Consider the following 21,247-nt stretch of genomic DNA (forward strand, 5'->3'; position numbering starts at 1 on the left):
GTCTTTATTATATTTGGGCTAGTTAAATTAATTTTCGGGCTACCAGAATCTGAAGAGTACCTGCCGAAGGGATACCGGGGATTTAGGGATGTTGTGAGCCCTGTTAACTACAGTAAACCATGGTTTGTGGCTTTATTTGTGGTAAAACCATGGTTAATTTGTGGTTACCGTAGTTTAACTACAGTAAACCATGGTTTTTTTGCTTTATTTGTGGTAAAACCATGGTTAATGTGTGGTTACCGTAGTTTAACTACAGTAAACCATGGTTTTTTTGCTTTATTTGTGGTAAAACCATGGTTAATGTGTGGTTACCGTAGTTTAACTACAGTAAACCATGGTTTGTGGCTTTATTTGTGGTAAAACCATGGTTAATTTGTGGTTACCGTAGTTTAACTACAGTGAACCATGATTTTTGGCTTTATTTGTGGTAAAACCATGGTTAATTTGTGGTTACCGTAGTTTAACTACAGTAAACCATGGTTTGTGGCTTTATTTGTGGTAAAACCATGGTTAATTTGTGGTTACCGTAGTTTAACTACAGTGAACCATGATTTTTGGCTTTATTTGTGGTAAAACCATGGTTAATTTGTGGTTACCGTAGTTTAACTACAGTGAACCATGATTTTTGGCTTTATTTGTGGTAAAACCATGGTTAATTTGTGGTTACCGTAGTTTAACTACAGTGAACCATGATTTTTGGCTTTATTTGCGGTAAAACCATGGTTAATTTGTGGTTACCGTAGTTTAACTACAGTAAACCATGGTTTTTTTGCTTTATTTGCGGTAAAACCATGGTTAATTTGTGGTTACCGTAGTTTAACTACAGTAAACCATGGTTTGTGGCTTTATTTGCGGTAAAACCATGGTTAATTTGTGGTTACCGTAGTTTAACTACAGTAAACCATGATTTTTGGCTTTATTTGCGGTAAAACCATGGTTAATGTGTGGTTACCGTAGTTTAACTACAGTGAACCATGATTTTTGGCTTTATTTGTGGTAAAACCATGGTTAATGTGTGGTTACCGTAGTTTAACTACAGTAAACCATGGTTTTTGGCTTTATTTGTGGTAAAACCATGGTTAATGTGTGGTTACCGTAGTTTAACTACAGTAAACCATGATTTTTGGCTTTATTTGTGGTAAAACCATGGTTAATTTGTGGTTACCGTAGTTTAACTACAGTAAACCATGGTTTTTTGGCTTTATTTGTGGTAAAACCATGGTTAATGTGTGGTTACCGTAGTTTAACTACAGTAAACCATGATTTTTGGCTTTATTTGTGGTAAAACCATGGTTAATTTGTGGTTACCGTAGTTTAACTACAGTAAACCATGATTTTTGGCTTTATTTGTGGTAAAACCATGGTTAATTTGTGGTTACCGTAGTTTAACTACAGTGAACCATGATTTTTGGCTTTATTTGTGGTAAAACCATGGTTAATTTGTGGTTACCGTAGTTTAACTACAGTGAACCATGATTTTTGGCTTTATTTGTGGTAAAACCATGGTTAATTTGTGGTTACCGTAGTTTAACTACAGTGAACCATGATTTTTGGCTTTATTTGTGGTAAAACCATGGTTAATTTGTGGTTACCGTAGTTTAACTACAGTAAACCATGGTTTTTTTGCTTTATTTGTGGTAAAACCATGGTTAATTTGTGGTTACCGTAGTTTAACTACAGTAAACCATGGTTTGTGGCTTTATTTGTGGTAAAACCATGGTTAATTTGTGGTTACCGTAGTTTAACTACAGTAAACCATGATTTTTGGCTTTATTTGTGGTAAAACCATGGTTAATGTGTGGTTACCGTAGTTTAACTACAGTGAACCATGATTTTTGGCTTTATTTGTGGTAAAACCATGGTTAATGTGTGGTTACCGTAGTTTAACTACAGTAAACCATGGTTTTTGGCTTTATTTGTGGTAAAACCATGGTTAATGTGTGGTTACCGTAGTTTAACTACAGTAAACCATGATTTTTGGCTTTATTTGTGGTAAAACCATGGTTAATTTGTGGTTACCGTAGTTTAACTACAGTAAACCATGGTTTTTTGGCTTTATTTGTGGTAAAACCATGGTTAATGTGTGGTTACCGTAGTTTAACTACAGTAAACCATGATTTTTGGCTTTATTTGTGGTAAAACCATGGTTAATTTGTGGTTACCGTAGTTTAACTACAGTAAACCATGATTTTTGGCTTTATTTGTGGTAAAACCATGGTTAATTTGTGGTTACCGTAGTTTAACTACAGTGAACCATGATTTTTGGCTTTATTTGTGGTAAAACCATGGTTAATTTGTGGTTACCGTAGTTTAACTACAGTAAACCATGATTTTTGGCTTTATTTGTGGTAAAACCATGGTTAATTTGTGGTTACCGTAGTTTAACTACAGTGAACCATGATTTTTGGCTTTATTTGTGGTAAAACCATGGTTAATGTGTGGTTACCGTAGTTTAAGTGAAGTGACATTCAGCCAAGTATGGTGACCCATACTCGGAATTCGTGCTCTGCATTTAACCCATCCAACGTGCACACACACAGCAGTGAACACACACACACCGTGAACACACACACACACACACAGCAGTGAACACACACACACCGTGAACACACACCCGGAGCAGTGGGCAGCCATTTTATACTGCGGCGCCCGGGGAGCAGTTGGGGGTTCGGTGTCTTGCTCAAGGGCACCTCAGTCGTGGTATTGAGGGTGGAGAGAGTGCTGTACATTCACTCCCCCCACCTACAATCCCTGCCAGCCGGAGACTCGAACCCGCAACCTTCGGATTACAAGTCCAACTCTCTAACCATTAGGCCACGACTTCCCCAAACTTCCCCTTTAACTACAGTGAACCATGGTTTTTGACTTTATTTGTGGTAAAACCATGCTTAATTTGTGGTTACCGTAGTTTAACTACAGTAAACCATGGTTTGTGGCTTTATTTGTGGTAAAACCATGCTTAATTTGTGGTTACCGTAGTTTCACTACAGTAAACCATGGTGTTTTGGCTTTATTTGTGGTAAAACCATGGTTAATTTGTGGTTACCGTAGTTTAACTACAGTAAACCATGGTTTGTGGCTTTATTTGTGGTAAAACCATGGTTAATTTGTGGTTACCGTAGTTTAACTACAGTAAACCATGGTTTGTGGCTTTATTTGTGGTAAAACCATGCTTAATTTGTGGTTACCGTAGTTTCACTACAGTAAACCATGGTGTTTTGGCTTTATTTGTGGTAAAACCATGGTTAATTTGTGGTTACCGTAGTTTAACTACAGTAAACCATGGTTTTTGACTTTATTTGTGGTAAAACCATGGTTAATTTGTGGTTACCGTAGTTTAACTACAGTAAACCATGGTTTTTGGCTTTATTTGTGGTAAAACCATGCTTAATTTGTGGTTACCGTAGTTTCACTACAGTAAACCATGGTTTTTTGGCTTTATTTGTGGTAAAACCATGGTTAATTTGTGGTTACCGTAGTTTAACTACAGTAAACCATGGTTTTTGACTTTATTTGTGGTAAAACCATGGTTAATTTGTGGTTACCGTAGTTTAACTACAGTAAACCATGTTTTTTTTTTGGCTTTATTTGTGGTAAAACCATGGTTAATGTGTGGTTACCGTAGTTTAACTACAGTAAACCATGGTTTTTGACTTTATTTGTGGTAAAACCATGGTTAATTTTTGTAAAGGGCGATTCTCATGAAATGTCTCCATACAGAAGCGCTGTTTCAACATTGATAATAATCAGAAATGTTTGTTGAGCAGTAAATCAGTATATTATGATGATTTCTGAAGATCATGTGACACTGAAGACTGGAGTAATGATGCTGAAAATACAGCTGCAGATCACAGAAATAAATTACAGTTTAACACATATTCACATAGAAAACAGATATTTTACATTATACTAATATTTAGCTATTTTTACAGTATTTTTGGCAAGTGAATGCAGCTTTGGAGAGCAGAAGAGATTCTTTGAGAAGCATGATAGTCTGCGGTTGTGTCTCATTCCTCCAGGTGAAGCAGATCGAGAAGAGAGACTCGGTTTTAACCTCCAAACAGCAGATCGAGAGGTTACTGCGACCAGGAGCGTCATACTTCAATCTCAACCCGTTTGAGGTCAGTCTGTGTCATCAGTCACTCCATCTCAGCTCAGTCATTTAACAGAACGAGGCAATGAATAAAGTCATAGGAAGGAATTTGTGGCCACAATAAATATATTTTTGTCATATACACTTCTCTTATGTTTGTTAATAAACGTTCTGTTTAATATAAGAGAGATTGTTATTGTTGTGTTTTCAAGCACTGGTTTTGTTCAAAGAAAGGGAAAGATGGGAAGATCTAACGATAAAGATCACAGAAACTGAGCATCACTGACAAACATCCTCTCTGTGTGTGTGTGTGTGTGCGTGTGTGTGTGTGTGTGTGTGTGTGTGTGTCTCTGTGTGTCTGTGTGTCTCTGTGTGTGTCTGTGTGTGTGTGTCTCTGTGTGTGTGTGTGTCTGTGTGTCTCTGTGTGTGTGTGTGTCTGTGTGTGTGTGTCTCTGTGTGTGTGTCTCTGTGTGTGTGTGTGTGTGTGTGTCTCTGTGTGTGTGTGTGTGTGTGTGTCTGTGTGTGTGTGTCTCTGTGTGTGTGTGTGTGTGTGTGTGTGTGTGTGTCTGCGTGTGTGTGTCTCTCTCTGTGTGTATATGGTGCAGGTTCTTCAGATCGATCCTGAAGCCACAGACGAGGAGCTGAAGAAGCGTTTTAGACAGGTAGATCTTCATCTCTCTGTGAGTGTGTATACAGGGTTCCCACGCTTCTTGAAAGTGCTTGGATTAATTTAGTTTATGGCACTATTTCAAGAATGGTCCTATATGTGCTGTCAAAGACAGAAGGAAACGTATGGAGCGATTTTTGTGCCAATATTTATCAAAGAAATCCAGTGTTTTGCAAATAAACATAGTCTGCTTTGCAAAGAAAAACTCGACTTTCAAACAAACTCAAAGTGATTTTCAAATACAAAACTCTTTGAGAGAAAATGCAGAGATATTATGTTTATTCTATATCCCACAATCCAACAGAGGATAAGAGGTACGGAGAATGGATCAGTTTTTATAGGGAAAGACTAGTTAAATGTTTAGCCAGGTCACCTCTGATTTTTGAGCTAATCAATCATGTTAACAACTTTACAGACTTGTTGTGAATTTCACTGACTCTGTAGCAGGGTCGCTTTGTGAAAACATCTAAATGGTTAATTATAGATCTAGTAAGACTCATATTGGTCTGAAAAGGTAAAGAGGTGTTTCAGGTCTCGGGAGACTAGCGTAAATTGACCGACAGCGCCATCTGCTGTTTTGGAAAATAAAGTTGCTCAATTGCATTTGTGAGAAAATCAAGCCAAGTTTCCTCATAAAAAGGCAAATGAGTCTCACAGTTGTAACACAATACATATATTTGTCCACACCTCTGCATTTTCTCTGAAAGAGTTTTGCGTTTGTTTGAAAGTCAAGTTTTTCTTTGCAAAGCAGATTGTGTTTATTTGCAAAACACTGGATTTGTTTGATGAATATTGGCACAAAACTCGCTCCATAGAAACGGCACTAATGATTGGGCTGGAGATGGGGTCGTGTGTTGATGCGCAGCTAGAGTCCTGCGCGGGACACTTTTCCTAAACCCTGTCCCGCTCCCGCAAACATTCTAATATTGTTTATCATTTTCACGCTATCAATATGCGGGGTATTAAAATCAATAAGCGCTCGCAGTTCATGTTCCATTTCGAGATCAGGCTCTCTCTGAGTAAAGTGAGCACATCTTACAGTGCGTACATCATTATTAGGCACGTTCATATTCTGATCATATTTGTTTATTCCAAGCACATTTGACCAATTCCAAACCACATCAACCTTAATAACTACTATTCATTTTGTATTTAATCATTTTAAGTGATATATAATTGTCCATGGAGGCTGGAAGTGAAAAACTCCTTATATTCATGTGTGCAGAATTATTAGGCACGTTTTCTTTTACAGATAAAATGAGCCAAAAAAGAGATTTAACTGAAAAGTCAAAAATGATTAAATCCTCAATGAGAAATATTCAAAACTAATGCAATACAGAAATGGTAAAGTTAAGACATGACCATTGGTTCAGCGGGGTGGAGAAGAAAAGACACAGCTGCAAAATAATTAAGAATTAGGTGTAAACCATCAAACATTTAGCCTCCAGCGCCATTATTCCCCAGAGCTGCAGCCTTCCTGGAGTCTCCAGAAGAACAGTGTATCAGCTTCTCAGAGACTTTGCTTGGGTAAAACATCCTAAAAATGACCCTCTCTTCATAAGAATAACATGCTGAAGTGTTGTGAGAGACATGAAGACTCATTTAATAGGCTTTACAGACGGATAAGCTGAGAGCAGTTCATTTTGATTTAGTTGTAGTCCTAGTCTTTTGACTAAAGTGCCATATAGTTTGTCATATTTTAGTCATCTGAGTTGTTTTTAGTTTAATCTAGTTTTAGTCGACTAAATCTACAGTACATTTAGTCGGCTAAAATCTAATGTGTTTAGTTACAGTGCATTTATTAAACATTTCTCTAAAATGTCCAAACTCATATAGGTTTGATATTGTTTTTTTATCATGACAGACTGTGATTTAACTGCGGAGACACACAACATGCCTTTGATAAAAGGAAATAAAACCACTTCTCATAAAGAACAAGAACATGGTCTTCTTTTTAATGAAATAGCAATGGTTATATGGGCTAATTATGCATTCTTTATAACTACTTGTTTACCATATTCTTCATTCTTTCAAGCAGACATGTTTATTTCTATAAATAAATTTAGATGCATCTTTAGGGCTACTAAAGTTTTTCAGTCGAGAGCAGCGAGTGATTATGTCTTTCTTTCGTTGCTTGATTAACATCAATGACTCGGACAATAGCAACTGAATTAGGCTGCTATCCCTTTAAAACCGAATACACCTTCTCTCTACCGTTTACGTTCACAGCTGTGTTTACGTGAATACTCGTCAAAACGGACGTTTCGACATCATTTTGTGTGTATTTGTCCGTTCATGTGATGTGGAAGAGTACTCGTGTGCTGTGCGAGGTGCTTTCTGTGTGTGTGCTTCAGTGTCTGCGCTCAGAAAACAGGACCGAGTTCAGTTCTCTCTCTCTCGTCAGGTTTATGCACATGTCTGCTCTCTTACTCCCACATATTCACATTTTTGAAAGTTTTATGCTTCGTGCAGCAAGTGTATTTTAGCTTATGTCCCGCCGGTTCATATGTTCGCATCTACCCTTCTATGCAGCAGATTCCTTCTGAATGAATCTCTTCCCAAGTCCTCCCTCCCTAACATTTTCATCTCGTTTTTATTCGTTGACGAAAATGTCAATAGATTTGTCATAATTTTTGTCATTCAAAAAGACTTTTCGTTCTTTATCGTCTCGTTGTCATCAGTGAAAAAAGTCAATGAACACTGGTGGAGAGTGCCTCTTGAAGGACCAGCAGCACATCTTCTTGTACCGCCGTTTGAAGAATTGATCTTCCACAATCTGCCGCTCAGTTTTTAGTCAATCTCTGCAAGACAGACTTTTCCAGGATAGGAGATGGACTAAAAATGTCCAATTTAAATCTTGTACAAGAACTACAGCAAAAACCAGTTTGATGCATATTTTAGGAATTGTATTTGAATGTTTCCAGTATTGACTTCGTTAAATTCTTCGTACACAACTGCTCAAAACGGTCTACATTTATGAAACCTACACATTCAAAACATTATTACTCTGACATTTTTAATGTAAATGTAAAATGTTTAGTACTGTAAGGTCTTTCATGACACTACGTATGCTGGGGTGTGAATTTGATCGGTGCTTGATATAAAAGAAATGGTGCTTAAAATAGTCCTTGAATCTGGTGTTCATGAAAGAGTGGGAACCCTGTGTGTGGCTCAGAGAGTGTCAGAGTCTCACGCCCGTCTCTCTCTGTCCTCAGCTGTCCATCCTCGTCCATCCAGACAAGAACCAGGACGATGTGGAACGAGCCCAGCTGGCCTTCGAAGGTAAACCGCAGCGTCTCTGAAGCTCATGCTGGTGTTAGAGCGCCCTGAGTGTGTGATGCTGAGCGTGTGTGTGTGTGTGTGTGTGTGTGTGTACGCAGCGGTCGATAAGGCCTATAAGATGCTGCTGGAGACGGAGCACAAGAAGAAGGCGCTGGATGTGATCCACGCGGGGAAGGAGTACGTGGAGCACATGGTGAGCCGCTGGTGATCTGCAGACACACACGTGTTTCTACAGCGCTCTGCACTAAACACCAGACTGACCTCTGACCTCTCACAGATGAGCCAGAAGAAGAAGCAGCTCAAGAAGGACGGGAAGCCCACCGACGTGGAGGAAGACGACCCGGAAGTGGTACGTTTGTCACGTGACGGAGATACTTCCATGCACAGGTCAACCCTGTGATTTTGGTCTGCTTTGCTTCCATATCACGTCTACGAACGAGTAAAACTAAATAAATAAAACCATCTCGAGATTCAAGTGATTAGAATGCAAGATTAAAGTCATTAAATTTCAAGAAAAATGTTGATCGTCACATTTCAAGAATAAAGGCATTGTGTTTTGAGAAAAAAAACTTAAATTTCGAGAAAAAAGTAAAAAGTTGTTGAGAATAAACTCGTTAATTTTCGAGAAAAAAGTCCAAATTTAATTTTGAAAATAAACTCTTAAAAATTGAGTTGTTTTGAGAAAAACTGCTAAACTGTTGATAAGTAGACTGGTTTGATGTTTATTTGATCTGGTTGGACGATGTTAAACTGCAGTGGTGAAGGTGGTAGAGTAGCTGTGATCGACTCGGGTTCGAATCCGGCTTTTCTCATCACATAGCACATCTGGAAAGTGGAAATCAATTGCATAGCAAGTGTTTAATAATAATGAATTAATTAGGGCTTGGCAGGCTATCGGGAGAGCTTTGTTGTCCCAATAAGGCAGTAAATCTATTTAATCGTTTTAATAAATAAAATCATATAAATTCATTGTATTGCATTAACATACATTGGCAGGATGCAATAAAGACAATGTACAACAACACTGAGGTACAAATAGTCTCTGCCACTGTTTATAAGTATAAAGAGCATCTAATGACTATTTACACTGATTGCAAAGATCTGCTACTTTTATAAAGCGTAAGTAGAATTGCTATTTTCACAGAATCGCTAAAAATGCTGCTGTTGTCATTTAGTGTAATTACTATATATCGCTATTTTCACTTCATCTAAATCCATACGGCATCACCATTAATGGCTGTACTGATGTTTACAGTCGTTTCGTTCTACACAAACATCCATGTCATAGCATTATTCTCAACGTTTTATTTCAACATTTTTCTTCAAATTTATCGAGTTTAATCTGGCATTATAATTAGTGCTCTTCCGTAGTCTTCTTTCAGGCAAGTGTTTATTTTATTGCGCTTCATCTATTTGTGTCTGTAGATTTCTCAAATCTAGCTGTTGTTAGGATTGGTAGTGCTGCATTACTGTGATGAAAACAAGAATGACTAAACTCAAGTCAAATTAGAATTTGGTGGGAAAATGTACTGAAATTCTGAATATCTAATATCATAAGAGGATCTTCTTCTCTCTGGTGATGTATGCAGGATTCCTCCAATCATTTAGTCCGTTTAAACTCCGCCCCTAAAGCTCAGCTTGTCTGAGAGCCACGCCCATATTTCCACATCCAATCACCAACTGATACGCTGATCCAAGCCCCGCCCTCGTTTATTCCTTTAAGTAATCTCTATCATGTGTTCATCAGATCTGATTCTGCTTCAGTTTGATCGAGGCATTATCCGTCTGCTGCTGCTCACGTGCAGGTCAAAACATTTCAATTATTTCAATCAAATTAATGTACTCTTTAATACAGTAATGTTTTTATGTAATATTTTGTATTTGTAGGGGATTTTATGGTAGTAAATTGTATGTATGGAGCAGTTATGATCCATTGATCAGTTTTTGAGCTGTGGTAAATCCTGAGTGCTTTGGAGCACAGGCTGAAGCTTGGCAGTGAAAACTGGAAGAAAAAAAGAGAAAAAAACTAAAATATTGTCATGAAAAATGCATAAAAGTGCTGTTTTCAAATCTTATGTGAAAAAGATATTTTCCAAAACATTTTTCACTGTAGATTTATGGCTTTGATTTCTCAGTTTTAAAGGAGTTGGAGTTTGATATAAACATGAGCTTGGCTGCAGTACCACAGGCTTGCACTAGATGGAATTCATTTGCAATGCATCTTTTTTGACCACAAATGGCACAATTTATTCAGGACCATTTAACCTTTTTGTGTCATGTCCACAATTTTGTGTGTGTGTGAGTTCACACAGCAGTTGACAACATCTTTAGCAAGTTTTGTACCATTTCAATTCAGTTAAATAAAAAAAATTTAAAAAACACAAAGTTGTCAAAAAGGAGCAAACAGCAGCAATAGAGTAACAGTCTCCTGATTGACATGTGATTCTGGCATGTTTTTAGCATGTTTGGCTTCTGATCGGTGTGTTTGTGTGTCTGTAGTTCCGGCAGGCGGTTTATAAACAGACCATGAAGCTCTTCGCCGAGCTGGAGATCAAGAGGAAAGAGCGAGAAGCCAAGGATATGCACGAACGGTACACACACACACACACACACACACACACACTCACAGACACACTCTCACAGACACTCACACAGACACACGCGCACTCACTCACTCACTCTCACAGACACACGCACTCACAGACACACTCACACTCTCACAGACACACACACACACACACACACTCTCACAGACACACTCACACACACTCTCAAAGACACACACACACACACACTCACTCTCACAGACACACACACACACTCACACAGACACACGCGCACTCACTCACTCACTCTCACAGACACACTCATATACACACACACACACACTCACTCTCACAGACACAAGCACTCACAGACACACACACACACACACACACTCTCACAGACACACACACACACACACACACACACACACACACACTCTCACAGACACACACACACACACTCTCACAGACACACACACACACACACACACTCTCACAGACACACTCGCACACACACACTCTCACAGACACACACACACTCTCACAGACACACTCGCACACACACACTCTCACAGACACACACACACACACACACACACACTCTCACAGACACACTCGCACACACACACTCTCACAGACACACACACACACTCTCACAGACACACTCACACACACACACTCTCACAGACACACACACACACACACACACTCTCACAGACACACTCGCACACACACACTCTCACAGACACACTCACACACACACACTCTCACAGACACACACACTCTCACAGACACACACACACACTCTCACAAACACACACACACACAGACACACACACAGACACTCACACACTCTCACAGACACACTCTCACAGACACACTCACACACTCTCACAGACACACTCACACTCACACACAGACACTCACACACTCTCACAGACACACACTCTCACAGACACACACACACTCACAGACACACACACAGACACTCACACACTCTCACAGACACACTCACACACAGACACACACACAGACACACACACAGACACACACACAGACACTCACACACTCTCACAGACACACTCTCACAGACACACTCACACACTCTCACAGACACACTCACACTCACACACAGACACTCACACACTCTCACAGACACACACTCTCACAGACACACTCACACACAGACACACACACAGACACTCACACACTCTCACAGACACACACTCTCACAGACACACACTCTCACAGACACACACACGGCAGCTGTTTAGCGATTGTTTGTCAAACACAACTGAATTAATTCAAGGTGCACTTTTTAATTACGCAAAATGTTTTGCATTTTGGGATTCTTCTCACGATATTCTTAGCACCGTATGACATGAGCCTCGAGGATCTTTGCAAAAATAAAAAATATACAGACTGTTATGTCCAGTCTTTTTTTTTTTATAACCCTTGAACTTGGCAAACAGGACAATGCACACAGCTGTATTCTGCCATTAGCCTATTTGGAGTCATGGTTTTCTGCTGCTGCAGAGGATGTTAAACTGGACGTTAGGTCTTGATGTTAGAGGGACTACCATAAGGAAAGCCTAATTTTGAGCAGGTAGAGCTCTGTTAATTCATATGCATCCATGCTCTTGTTTTATTCATAGTAAGATGGTAGTGATGCACAAAGAAAATAGTTTATATAAAATTAGAATTTGTAATGCATAAGCATGCAAAAAATTCCCATGTGCATGTCAATAGTTTCTCGAAGGCACAAAAGCTTCTTGTGTGCATGCAAAAGTCACTTCGAGAAAATCAATGTAAAAAACAAACAAAAAAAAAAACAATTATTCACAGATGACTATAATATATACCAAATATAAGGCTGAAAATAGTGCTGTATGAACCATTTATGTTAAATATGGTCTGAAAATCTACTGAGAGGTTTAGAAATTTGAGTCCGGAAAAGTATGGATTTTGAAATGGGAAATGTGCAGGACCCCTGTATGACGTCTGTACTCGTGTGAGGTGGAAACACACGTGACGGAGCGTGCTCTGATTGCAGGAAGAGACAGCGAGAGGAGGAGATCGAGACACAGGAGCGTGCCAAGAGAGAGAGAGAGTGGCAGAAGAACTTCGAGGTGAGAAACACGTGTGTGTGAGAGAGAGAGAGACGCTCATCAGACGTGTGTGTGAGATGCTCGTGAGGTGTGTGTGGTGCTCCGGTCTCGTGTGTGTGTGTGTGTGTGTGTGTGTCTGTCTGTCTGTCTGTCTGTCTGTCTGTCTGTCTGTGTGTGTGAGAGAGAGAGACGCTCATCAGACGTGTGTGTGTGAGAGACGCTCGTCAGGTGTGTGTGGTGCTCCGGTCTCGTGTGTGTGTGTGTCTGTCTGTCTGTGTGTGTGAGAGAGAGAGATGCTCATCAGACGTGTGTGTGTGTGTGAGATGCTCGTGAGGTGTGTGTGGTGCTCCGGTCTCGTGTGTGTGTGTGTGTGTGAGAGAGAGAGAGACGCTCATCAGACGTGTGTGTGGTGCTCCGGTCTCGTGTGTGTGTCTGTCTGTCTGTGTGTGTGAGAGAGAGATGCTCTGGTCTTATCACGCGTGTGTGTGTGTATCCTCAGGAGACGCGTGACGGACGCGTGGACAGCTGGAGGAGCTTCCAGGCGAAAGGCAAGACTAAGAAAGAGAAGAAGAACCGCACCTTCCTCAAGCCGCCCAAAGTCAAGATGGAGCAGCGCGAGTGAGACGCTCCTGCTGTACAGACGATGAAGATCCTGAACCTGTCCTTCTGTCCAATAACAGACCTTTCCTCACTTCTGATTCCTCATACGCCGTTTTCCTTCTGCAAATAAACATTTGTTTGTAGATATTTCGTTCTAGTTTTTATATTGTACACAGTTACATCTTTGTTTTTGTCTGACCGTATGAGTTTGATGTTATTCAGTTTGTTTCTTTGTGAGAGGACGAATTTTAATATTAAATGGATGAATCTGAAATTGCCACTTCATCTGTGTTTTGGTTTCATTGAGATACTTATCTTTTTTTTTTTACAAAAATAAATACACAAAAAAAACTTGCATTTTTTATTTTAGTAATTTTGTTAAAAAAAAAAAAGTTACATACAAAATATATAATTTTACCTAAATCAGTTAAAATTTGGTTATATAAATTTATTAAATTTAGGTATATAAGAGTTATTTTGGCTTTACATAGCTGCTCCGTGCTGGAGTGATTTTTGTTCGTGTTAGTTTGTCCTGTTTTTAGTTCTATTCCTGCAATCAGTTTCAGCTAGGGATGGGTTTTACCACTTATTTTATTTTCGATAAAATACTGATACTTTTGAAAGCCAGTGTCGTCGATACGATACTTCTGAACTTTAACATTTTAAATGATTAAATTAAGAGTAAAATGGGTAATGAGACCCACTTAACGTTATACTTGAAATACATTTTAACATTCAATACACCTTAATTACAACTTCTTAGGTTGTTTACACATGGTTAAAATGTTTACTTTAGGGGTAACCATGGATATGTACAAATACTGTAGTTGAACTACACTTTAGTAAAATCAGTGCCAGTGACAGGCTGTTGCATGCATAAAATGCAACCTTTATTCTGACAGGGAAGGCTATATTAGGGTATACTAACATTACAGAATAGAACATGATCAGTATGAACTTTTAACGTTCAATTCAAATAAATGTAACTGCACAAATTATGTAGGCTACAATTTCAGTTTTAGGACTCTGATCACTGTTTGGTTCATCTTCCAAAATACATGCAGAAATTGAAATTGCTAAACCTGTATTAAGATCTGTTAAAAGATAGACTAATGAAACAGAGCGGGATCTACAAGCCTGTTTCTCTCTAACTGATTGGACTGTTTTCGAGGCTGCTGCAAACGATCTGGACGAGCTCACTGTAACATCTTATATCAGTTTCTGTGAGGATATGTGCATTCCTACCAGGACTCATTTAACCTACAACAATGACAAACCATGGTTCACTGCAAAACTCAAGACGCCCAGGAATGTTGTCAGGACCCGGAGCTTTGCGTGCATTGATGCTGCTGAGGGATCTCCTCACACTGTCCGGGGACAGCGTCATCACCTGGTCGCCGGGAGGAGGTGGTCTTCTGTGCAGTGGTGCTGTTTTGTGCCTCAAAGCGAGCAAAGAAGGCATTCAGCTCGTTCAGCAGGGGATGGTGCTGTCACAGGTCTGTGGTGGGGGCTTGTAGTCCGTAATGGTCTGTATCCCCTGCCACAGGCTCCGAGTGTCTCTGCTGTCGCTGAAACGATGGGCTGTCCTCCTGGAGTACTGTCTCTTGGCCTCTCTGATGCCGCGGGATAGGTTGGCCCTAGCTGTTGTATTGATGTAAACACAAAGCCCGCCGCCACGGATCTTACCTCCCTCGACGAGAGCTCTGTCAGCTCGATAGCATGTTAGCTGGTCGAGCTGTATGGCGCAGTCCGGTACGCTGTTGTTAAGCCATGTTTCCGTAAACACAAAAACACAACAGTCTCTTACAGTCCTCTGAGTAGAGCGGAGTAGTCAGATGTAGTCCAGTTTATTGTCCAAAGAGCGTACGTTCGCCAGTACGATGGTGGGGATAGCTGGCTTGTGTGGGTTGGTCGCTAGCCTAGCTCGGATACCGCCGCGCTAACCCCTCTTCTGCTTCCTCTCACGCCGCTTGTAGCGCCTCCGCTGTGGGCGAGATGCAGTAGTGGGGGTCGGTGATGGAGTAGGCCTTCGGAACAGACCGAGGTCCCGCAGCTCTTCGGAGTGCGCTGAGTTTAACTCACAAAATGTGATTCTGCCGACATCAAGCAGAAACTCACTACTGTATGCGCGCTTAAAGACAGGTAGATACTGTGTAAACATTCCATGTCCATTATTGTGAAACCCGTGAGACACAACAAAAACACAGCTCCGATCACAGCGTCCTCCAGCCTCCTGTTGATAACGTCGTTGTTCTTTTCTGTTTACGTTGTTGAACGCCGCACACAAATGATGTTGCTGTCAACCGGCTTACGTCTTTTCCTAGTACCCACTGTCTGTGTGAATGCAACCCTTTAAATGGTACTGGGAAAAGTTTGCGCAAAATCGTCCCAGTGCTTTAGTACTGTACTTTTAGTTCTGGAACTAAAGCGGTGCGAAAGGGGCTACTGAGTCCATTGTCAGAAAGGCCCAGCAGAGGTTCTATTTCCTTCGCCAGCTGAGGACACCTGCCACGGGACTTACTGAAACAGTTCTACTCTGCCATCATTGAATGCATCCTCTGCACCTCAATAACTGTCTGGTTCAGCTCAGCTACCAAATCTGACCTCAGAAGACTACGGAGGGTAGTCCGGACTGCTGAGCGAATCATTGGTACAACCCTCCCCACTCTCCAAGAACTGTACTCATCCAGAGTGAGCAAAAGGGCTGGTAAAATCACTCTGGACCCCTCACATCCAGCACACTCCCTCTTTGAACTGTTACCGAGAACGACCAGACACAGGAACAGTTTCTTCCCTCAGGCAATACATCTCATGAACACTCAATAAATAAACGTAGAACACACAACTCTATTATACATTATTTATCTAACATACTTAGGGAATATCAATATACAAATTGACAATTGTATGTACAGGTATATTATGTACAAATTGAAATGTAAACTATTTACTTGTTCTATTTTTAATTCTTTTTTATTACCTGTGTCCTGTCCTGTTACTGTCTCTCTGTTGCACTGTGGAGCTTCTGTCACTACAACTAATTCCTCGTATGTGTAAACGTGTAAAAATAGGAAAAATTGATTTAAAGCATTTAAAATATTTTTTATATTTATATAAAAGTTATTTATTTTTGCTATAATTTTAATTACCTATAATAGCCTGTGTTTTTGCATTATTGACACTATTTTCCTATTTAAAACGGTTAACAATACAGATTGTGTCAAAGCAAGTTTAATGTTGTGACTTAGACTTGACTTTCTGTAAGTTAAATGTTTTGGGGAGAAATATTTTATTTTAAAAATGTAGTTTTTAATATTTTATTTTGGTCAATATTTTTAATATTTTACAGCAGGTCACAGACTGTATTTCACGATTATACTGGAACAAAAATGAGACGATCAGTGTTGTACAGTATGAACAAATATCTGGAAAATAATCTTAAATGCACCAAACACAAGCACAGCCTCAATAAACTAACACAACCCCAGCTCTCAGCAAATCAAGCAGAGAGTGAAATTAATGTGGTCCTGCAGGTGTCGCTGTGAATCGATCACTGATGAGGGTCTGGGACTAATTACCCTCACCATACACAATCACTTCATCAAGACAAAGATGCCATTGTTTCTGCTGATGAAAGCACAGCTGTCTCCAGAGGCACACAGATGTTGGATTGAGAGAGGATTCCTCCCTCCTTCATCCTCAAGTGCTCTGTTTTTATGAGCTCTATGGTGCAGAAATCACATATTAACACTACTTTAAATGCTGAGCTCAATCAACATCAATGACCTTTTATATATAAATACAAGACTTTATAAGGACTTGATTTATATTTAGATTAAGACTCGCAGGTAACCAGTGTCATTCACAATAATTCATTCATCATACACGTTTATTAAGTGACCGAGATCATGGCAAGTGATTTTTACACAGTGGCAGGTATAAAATATAAACTAGAGCAGAAGAAGATTGCAGTAGAGAAGCGTCTTGAGCTGAAGGCATCAGAAGATCATGATCATAGATCATTCCAGCAGAGGAACAGAGACGCAGCAGGGTCCGGACTCTGGTGAAGAACCCGCTTCAGTGATTGTTACGATTAAAATTAAATACATTTCTCTCTCTCATGTTGCCTCTTGAGGAAAGTTTTGATGAGAGTCTTCTGATGAGAGACATTTTTGAAGGAAAAATTCTGATGAAAAATATTTTTAAAAACTTTTAAGAATAAATTAAGAAAATTTTTTGGAAGAGAAAGCCATCTGAATAAATGTAAATGTTCTAATATAAATATAAAAATCTAATAAGAGAAGAGAGAGAGAGAGAAGGTTTTTAGTTTTTTTTTTGAAGAGAAACATTCTGATGAGAGAAAAATGATTTTGGAAAGGGAAAAAATCATGTTTTAAGAGAAAATATTTCAAAAGAAAAAAAAATTCTGGTAAAATTTGAGGAACATTAAATGGAACAAAATGTTCTGATGAAAGAAAAATGTTTTGGAGAGAAATAAATTAGGGTTTTTTTTACAAAAATTAATGAGAAAAAAAAAACACCAAAAATATGAAAAGAATTCTGATGAGCGAAAAGACTTAGGAGAAAAAAAATAGAAAAAATTATCTGATGAAAAATGTTTTTGGAAAGAAAAAATATGCAAGAAACATTTTTTTTGAAAAGAAAACAATTCTGATAAGGAAAAAAATGAGAAGTTTTTTTTAGGCTACAAGAAGAAAAAATCATTTGGAGAGAGAAAAATACAGAAGTTCTAGGCGGCCATGCATTATTATTATTTTCTTTCAACGCAATGCATTTAACGTTTTACCCATAGAATAAATCAAATAAATCAAACACTGCTGATTTTGTCCAGAGTTAGGCTGCGCTAAACATTGTGTGTAATTAACATGTTTAAATGATCTAAAAACAAAGCATTCAAGAACTACACTATTCTAAAAATCATAAGCTGCTTGGATTCAGATCACTTTATTTTCCTCGTTCTTTTGAAATGAAATGATAAATAATAATTTGTTAGTGATGTTTATTAGTCGTGTAGGATAGGCTGATATCATGCGTTACAAGCGTGGATGCTATGTGTGTGTTGTAGCCTAATCTTTTTCTTTGTAAACTGCACACACACTGTATAACATCACTGAACTAAACTATACACATATGTAAATCACATTTCTTATTCATTTACAATTATTAATAATAACGATTGTACATAATAAATATGGATATTACAAATAACGTCATTTTAAATGAGAAACTGTGATGAGTCAGGAATAACGTAAGATAACAGATACAATTTCAAGCAAAATTATATTTATTTGAGTATTTAACATTTATAAGTTAATTAAAATGTCAGTAATAAACTGCACAAATTATAGCTATCACAACGAAGGTCCTCTGTCCCAAACATGTACAGTATAGTGGATTTATAGTATACTTTGTCATTGTCGTTAGGATATGTCCCCAAAACCTTCAAACTGGCCGTTATTAAGCCTCTCATTAAAAACGCACAACTTGACCCCAAATAATTAATTACAGACCGATCTTGAATCTCCCTTTTCTGTCAAAGATACTAGAAAAGGTAGTATCCTCACAAATCACAGGCGGATCTAGGGCTGAAATCTGATTGGCCCCTGAAGTGCCCGTCCTGTCACTCATGGCTGATTTACGTTAGCGTTAAGTCGTTTGAAACTCAACCTGTGTACCGCGTCTTAAGCTTTACCTGTAAATATGAAGGTGCATGTGTATAGCCCTGACTGATTTAAAATTGTAATTTTGGGCACCCCTGAAATGGGTCGCGTCATTGACATTACCTGACGTTACAAAACACCGCAGACAAACACAAGGACGTGCATTTATTGCTTAGACGGCGCAAGAGCATAACGTACAGTAAGTGTCTAACACGAATGAGCACAGTTCAGTTGAATCATACAGTTTGGGCATGTGGTTTCTCAGGTGGAAGTTGCGTTCGTTACTATTAGGTTCCAAGCGCGTTCTCTTTCAGAATCACTGACTTGTAGAAAAACTAGCATTTAGTTTCAAATGAAAGTAAGATAAAGATGCTCATGTCACACTGACCTGTTTGGCTGGAATAGTGTGGAAAGTGCATCAAATTCTAATGTAGTCTGTGCGGAAGCATGATTCTCGGTAGCACTGCAATAAGGAATGAAACTATTACCGGTTTCATCTTACTGTTTTACATTTGAATTATCATTAAAACTGAATTGGATTATTGCTGTAATGTATGGTGTAATTCACACTCGAAGCCAGAGGGCGCAGACTCATAACTCGTAGATATTATCTCAGTATGAAAATAATGCATTTTTTGCCTCATTAATAAGAAGCCTCATCAGATTGCATAAGTGGTTTCAAACACTCAGAGGCATTTTAAAATGAGTTTTTAGTAAAAACAGTATTAATCTCATAAACTGCCTTGTGTTGATGACCAAACATGCTAGCCCTTATGCAAACAGGAACAATTATATTTTATGACTACTTCAGGAAAGATAATCGACTTGAGACCATTTTTTTTTTTTTTATGTTTGTTTTTAAAGGAAGACATTTGATAAAATGTTTAGAGATGAAATGTTTGATCCCACATTTCTTTGGTCAAACTTCAGTGTTAGCAGAAAGTTTTCAATAAACAATGGGCAATAAATAAAAGACATTAGCATCATGATTAAAGACATCTAAAAGTCTCCTCTCAGGGAGAAGTGTGGATGTGCGCATGGAGACAAAGCAGTTTGGGAAGAACAAGACAATAAACTGCATGGACGCTTAGATAATGTGAGTAACTATTAGTTATCATTTCAGACTCGACTCTAAACAAAATCACATGGCATGGCCTAAAAATGATTTCATGAAACTTAAGCGTTATAGAGTTATCCTCAGATTTGAAAAAGCACATGGTCAGATTTGTGGCTTTGCCTGCAGTGTTTCTAGACAGCAACAAGGCTAATTTGATATTTTTTGTCAAATGTAAATAATATTTCTAATAACTGTAAATTCAAGCCCTTGTAGCTATTTTTCTGACTTAAGGAAAACAATCTGCCAAGTTAAATTGACACTACAGTTATACTTTAGACATTTCCAGTATTTTAACAAAACTGATAACCGTGATCAATTTGGTCTCTATAATCGTGATATAAAATTGTCATACTGTTTCATTTCTACACTGCAATAAGGTTGAACAATAGTTAACAATACTGAACAAAGCATTTTATTTTAATTTCCTATGTAAATGTTTGTATATACTAATTCATTTGTAGTATTAAAATAAAATGATATAGCATCATCAAGAACTAACATGATCCAACACTGAACAAAAGTATATTTATCATTTAAATTAAGATGAAAGAGGCCTAATTTAAACACAATCAAACCTCTACAAATGATTCAGAATGCAGCGTGCTGATCTTCAACGAGCCCCAAAGAGCGCATGTTACACCTCTCTTCATCTCCTTGCACTGGCTACCAGTGGCAGCTCGCATCAAGTTCAAGACACTGATGCTTGCATACAGATCTACCACAGACTCAGCACCCTCCTACTTCCACTCACTATTACGAACCTACATCCCCTCCAGAAGTCTGAGATCTGCTAGTGAGCGACGCCTTGTGGTACCATCACAGAGAGGCTCAAAATCACTCTCCAGAACATTCTCGTTCACCATTCCTGGCTGGTGGAATAATCTTCCCACCCCTATCCGGAACGCTGGATCCCTGGCAATCTTCAAGCAACAACTGAAAACTCATCTCTTTTGGCAGTACTTGACTTCATCCTAAACTCAAAAAAAAAAAAAAAACTCTTTCCCTCTATCTTTCTCTCCGCCTACTAGCTTGTACTTATTTGAACAATGCCTGAGACTTGGTGTTACGAGCACTTCCTCTGTCTGATTGCCTCTTCAAGATTAATCGCTTTTTGTATTCCCCAATTGTAAGTCGCTTTGGATAAAAGCGTCTG

The 21,247-nt window shown here is 38.8% G+C and overlaps 1 protein-coding gene across 1 annotated transcript in view; it reads left to right on the forward strand.

Annotated features, from left to right (window-relative positions):
• Positions 1–13,625, forward strand: part of dnajc8 (DnaJ (Hsp40) homolog, subfamily C, member 8) — a 15,467-nt gene extending 1,842 nt beyond the window's left edge. The window contains exons 2-9 of the mRNA XM_079380676.1: positions 4,020–4,121; positions 4,699–4,755; positions 7,976–8,042; positions 8,141–8,235; positions 8,320–8,391; positions 10,542–10,633; positions 12,642–12,717; positions 13,196–13,625. Coding sequence (XP_079236802.1) covers positions 4,020–4,121; positions 4,699–4,755; positions 7,976–8,042; positions 8,141–8,235; positions 8,320–8,391; positions 10,542–10,633; positions 12,642–12,717; positions 13,196–13,318 — 684 coding nt within the window. The 3' untranslated portion in view covers positions 13,319–13,625. The remainder of the gene's footprint in view (positions 1–4,019; positions 4,122–4,698; positions 4,756–7,975; positions 8,043–8,140; positions 8,236–8,319; positions 8,392–10,541; positions 10,634–12,641; positions 12,718–13,195) is intronic.
• Positions 13,626–21,247: the final 7,622 nt, after the last annotated feature.

Source organism: Barbus barbus, assembly GCF_936440315.1.
Source record: "Barbus barbus genome assembly, chromosome: 27".
Lineage (NCBI taxonomy): Eukaryota > Metazoa > Chordata > Actinopteri > Cypriniformes > Cyprinidae > Barbus > Barbus barbus.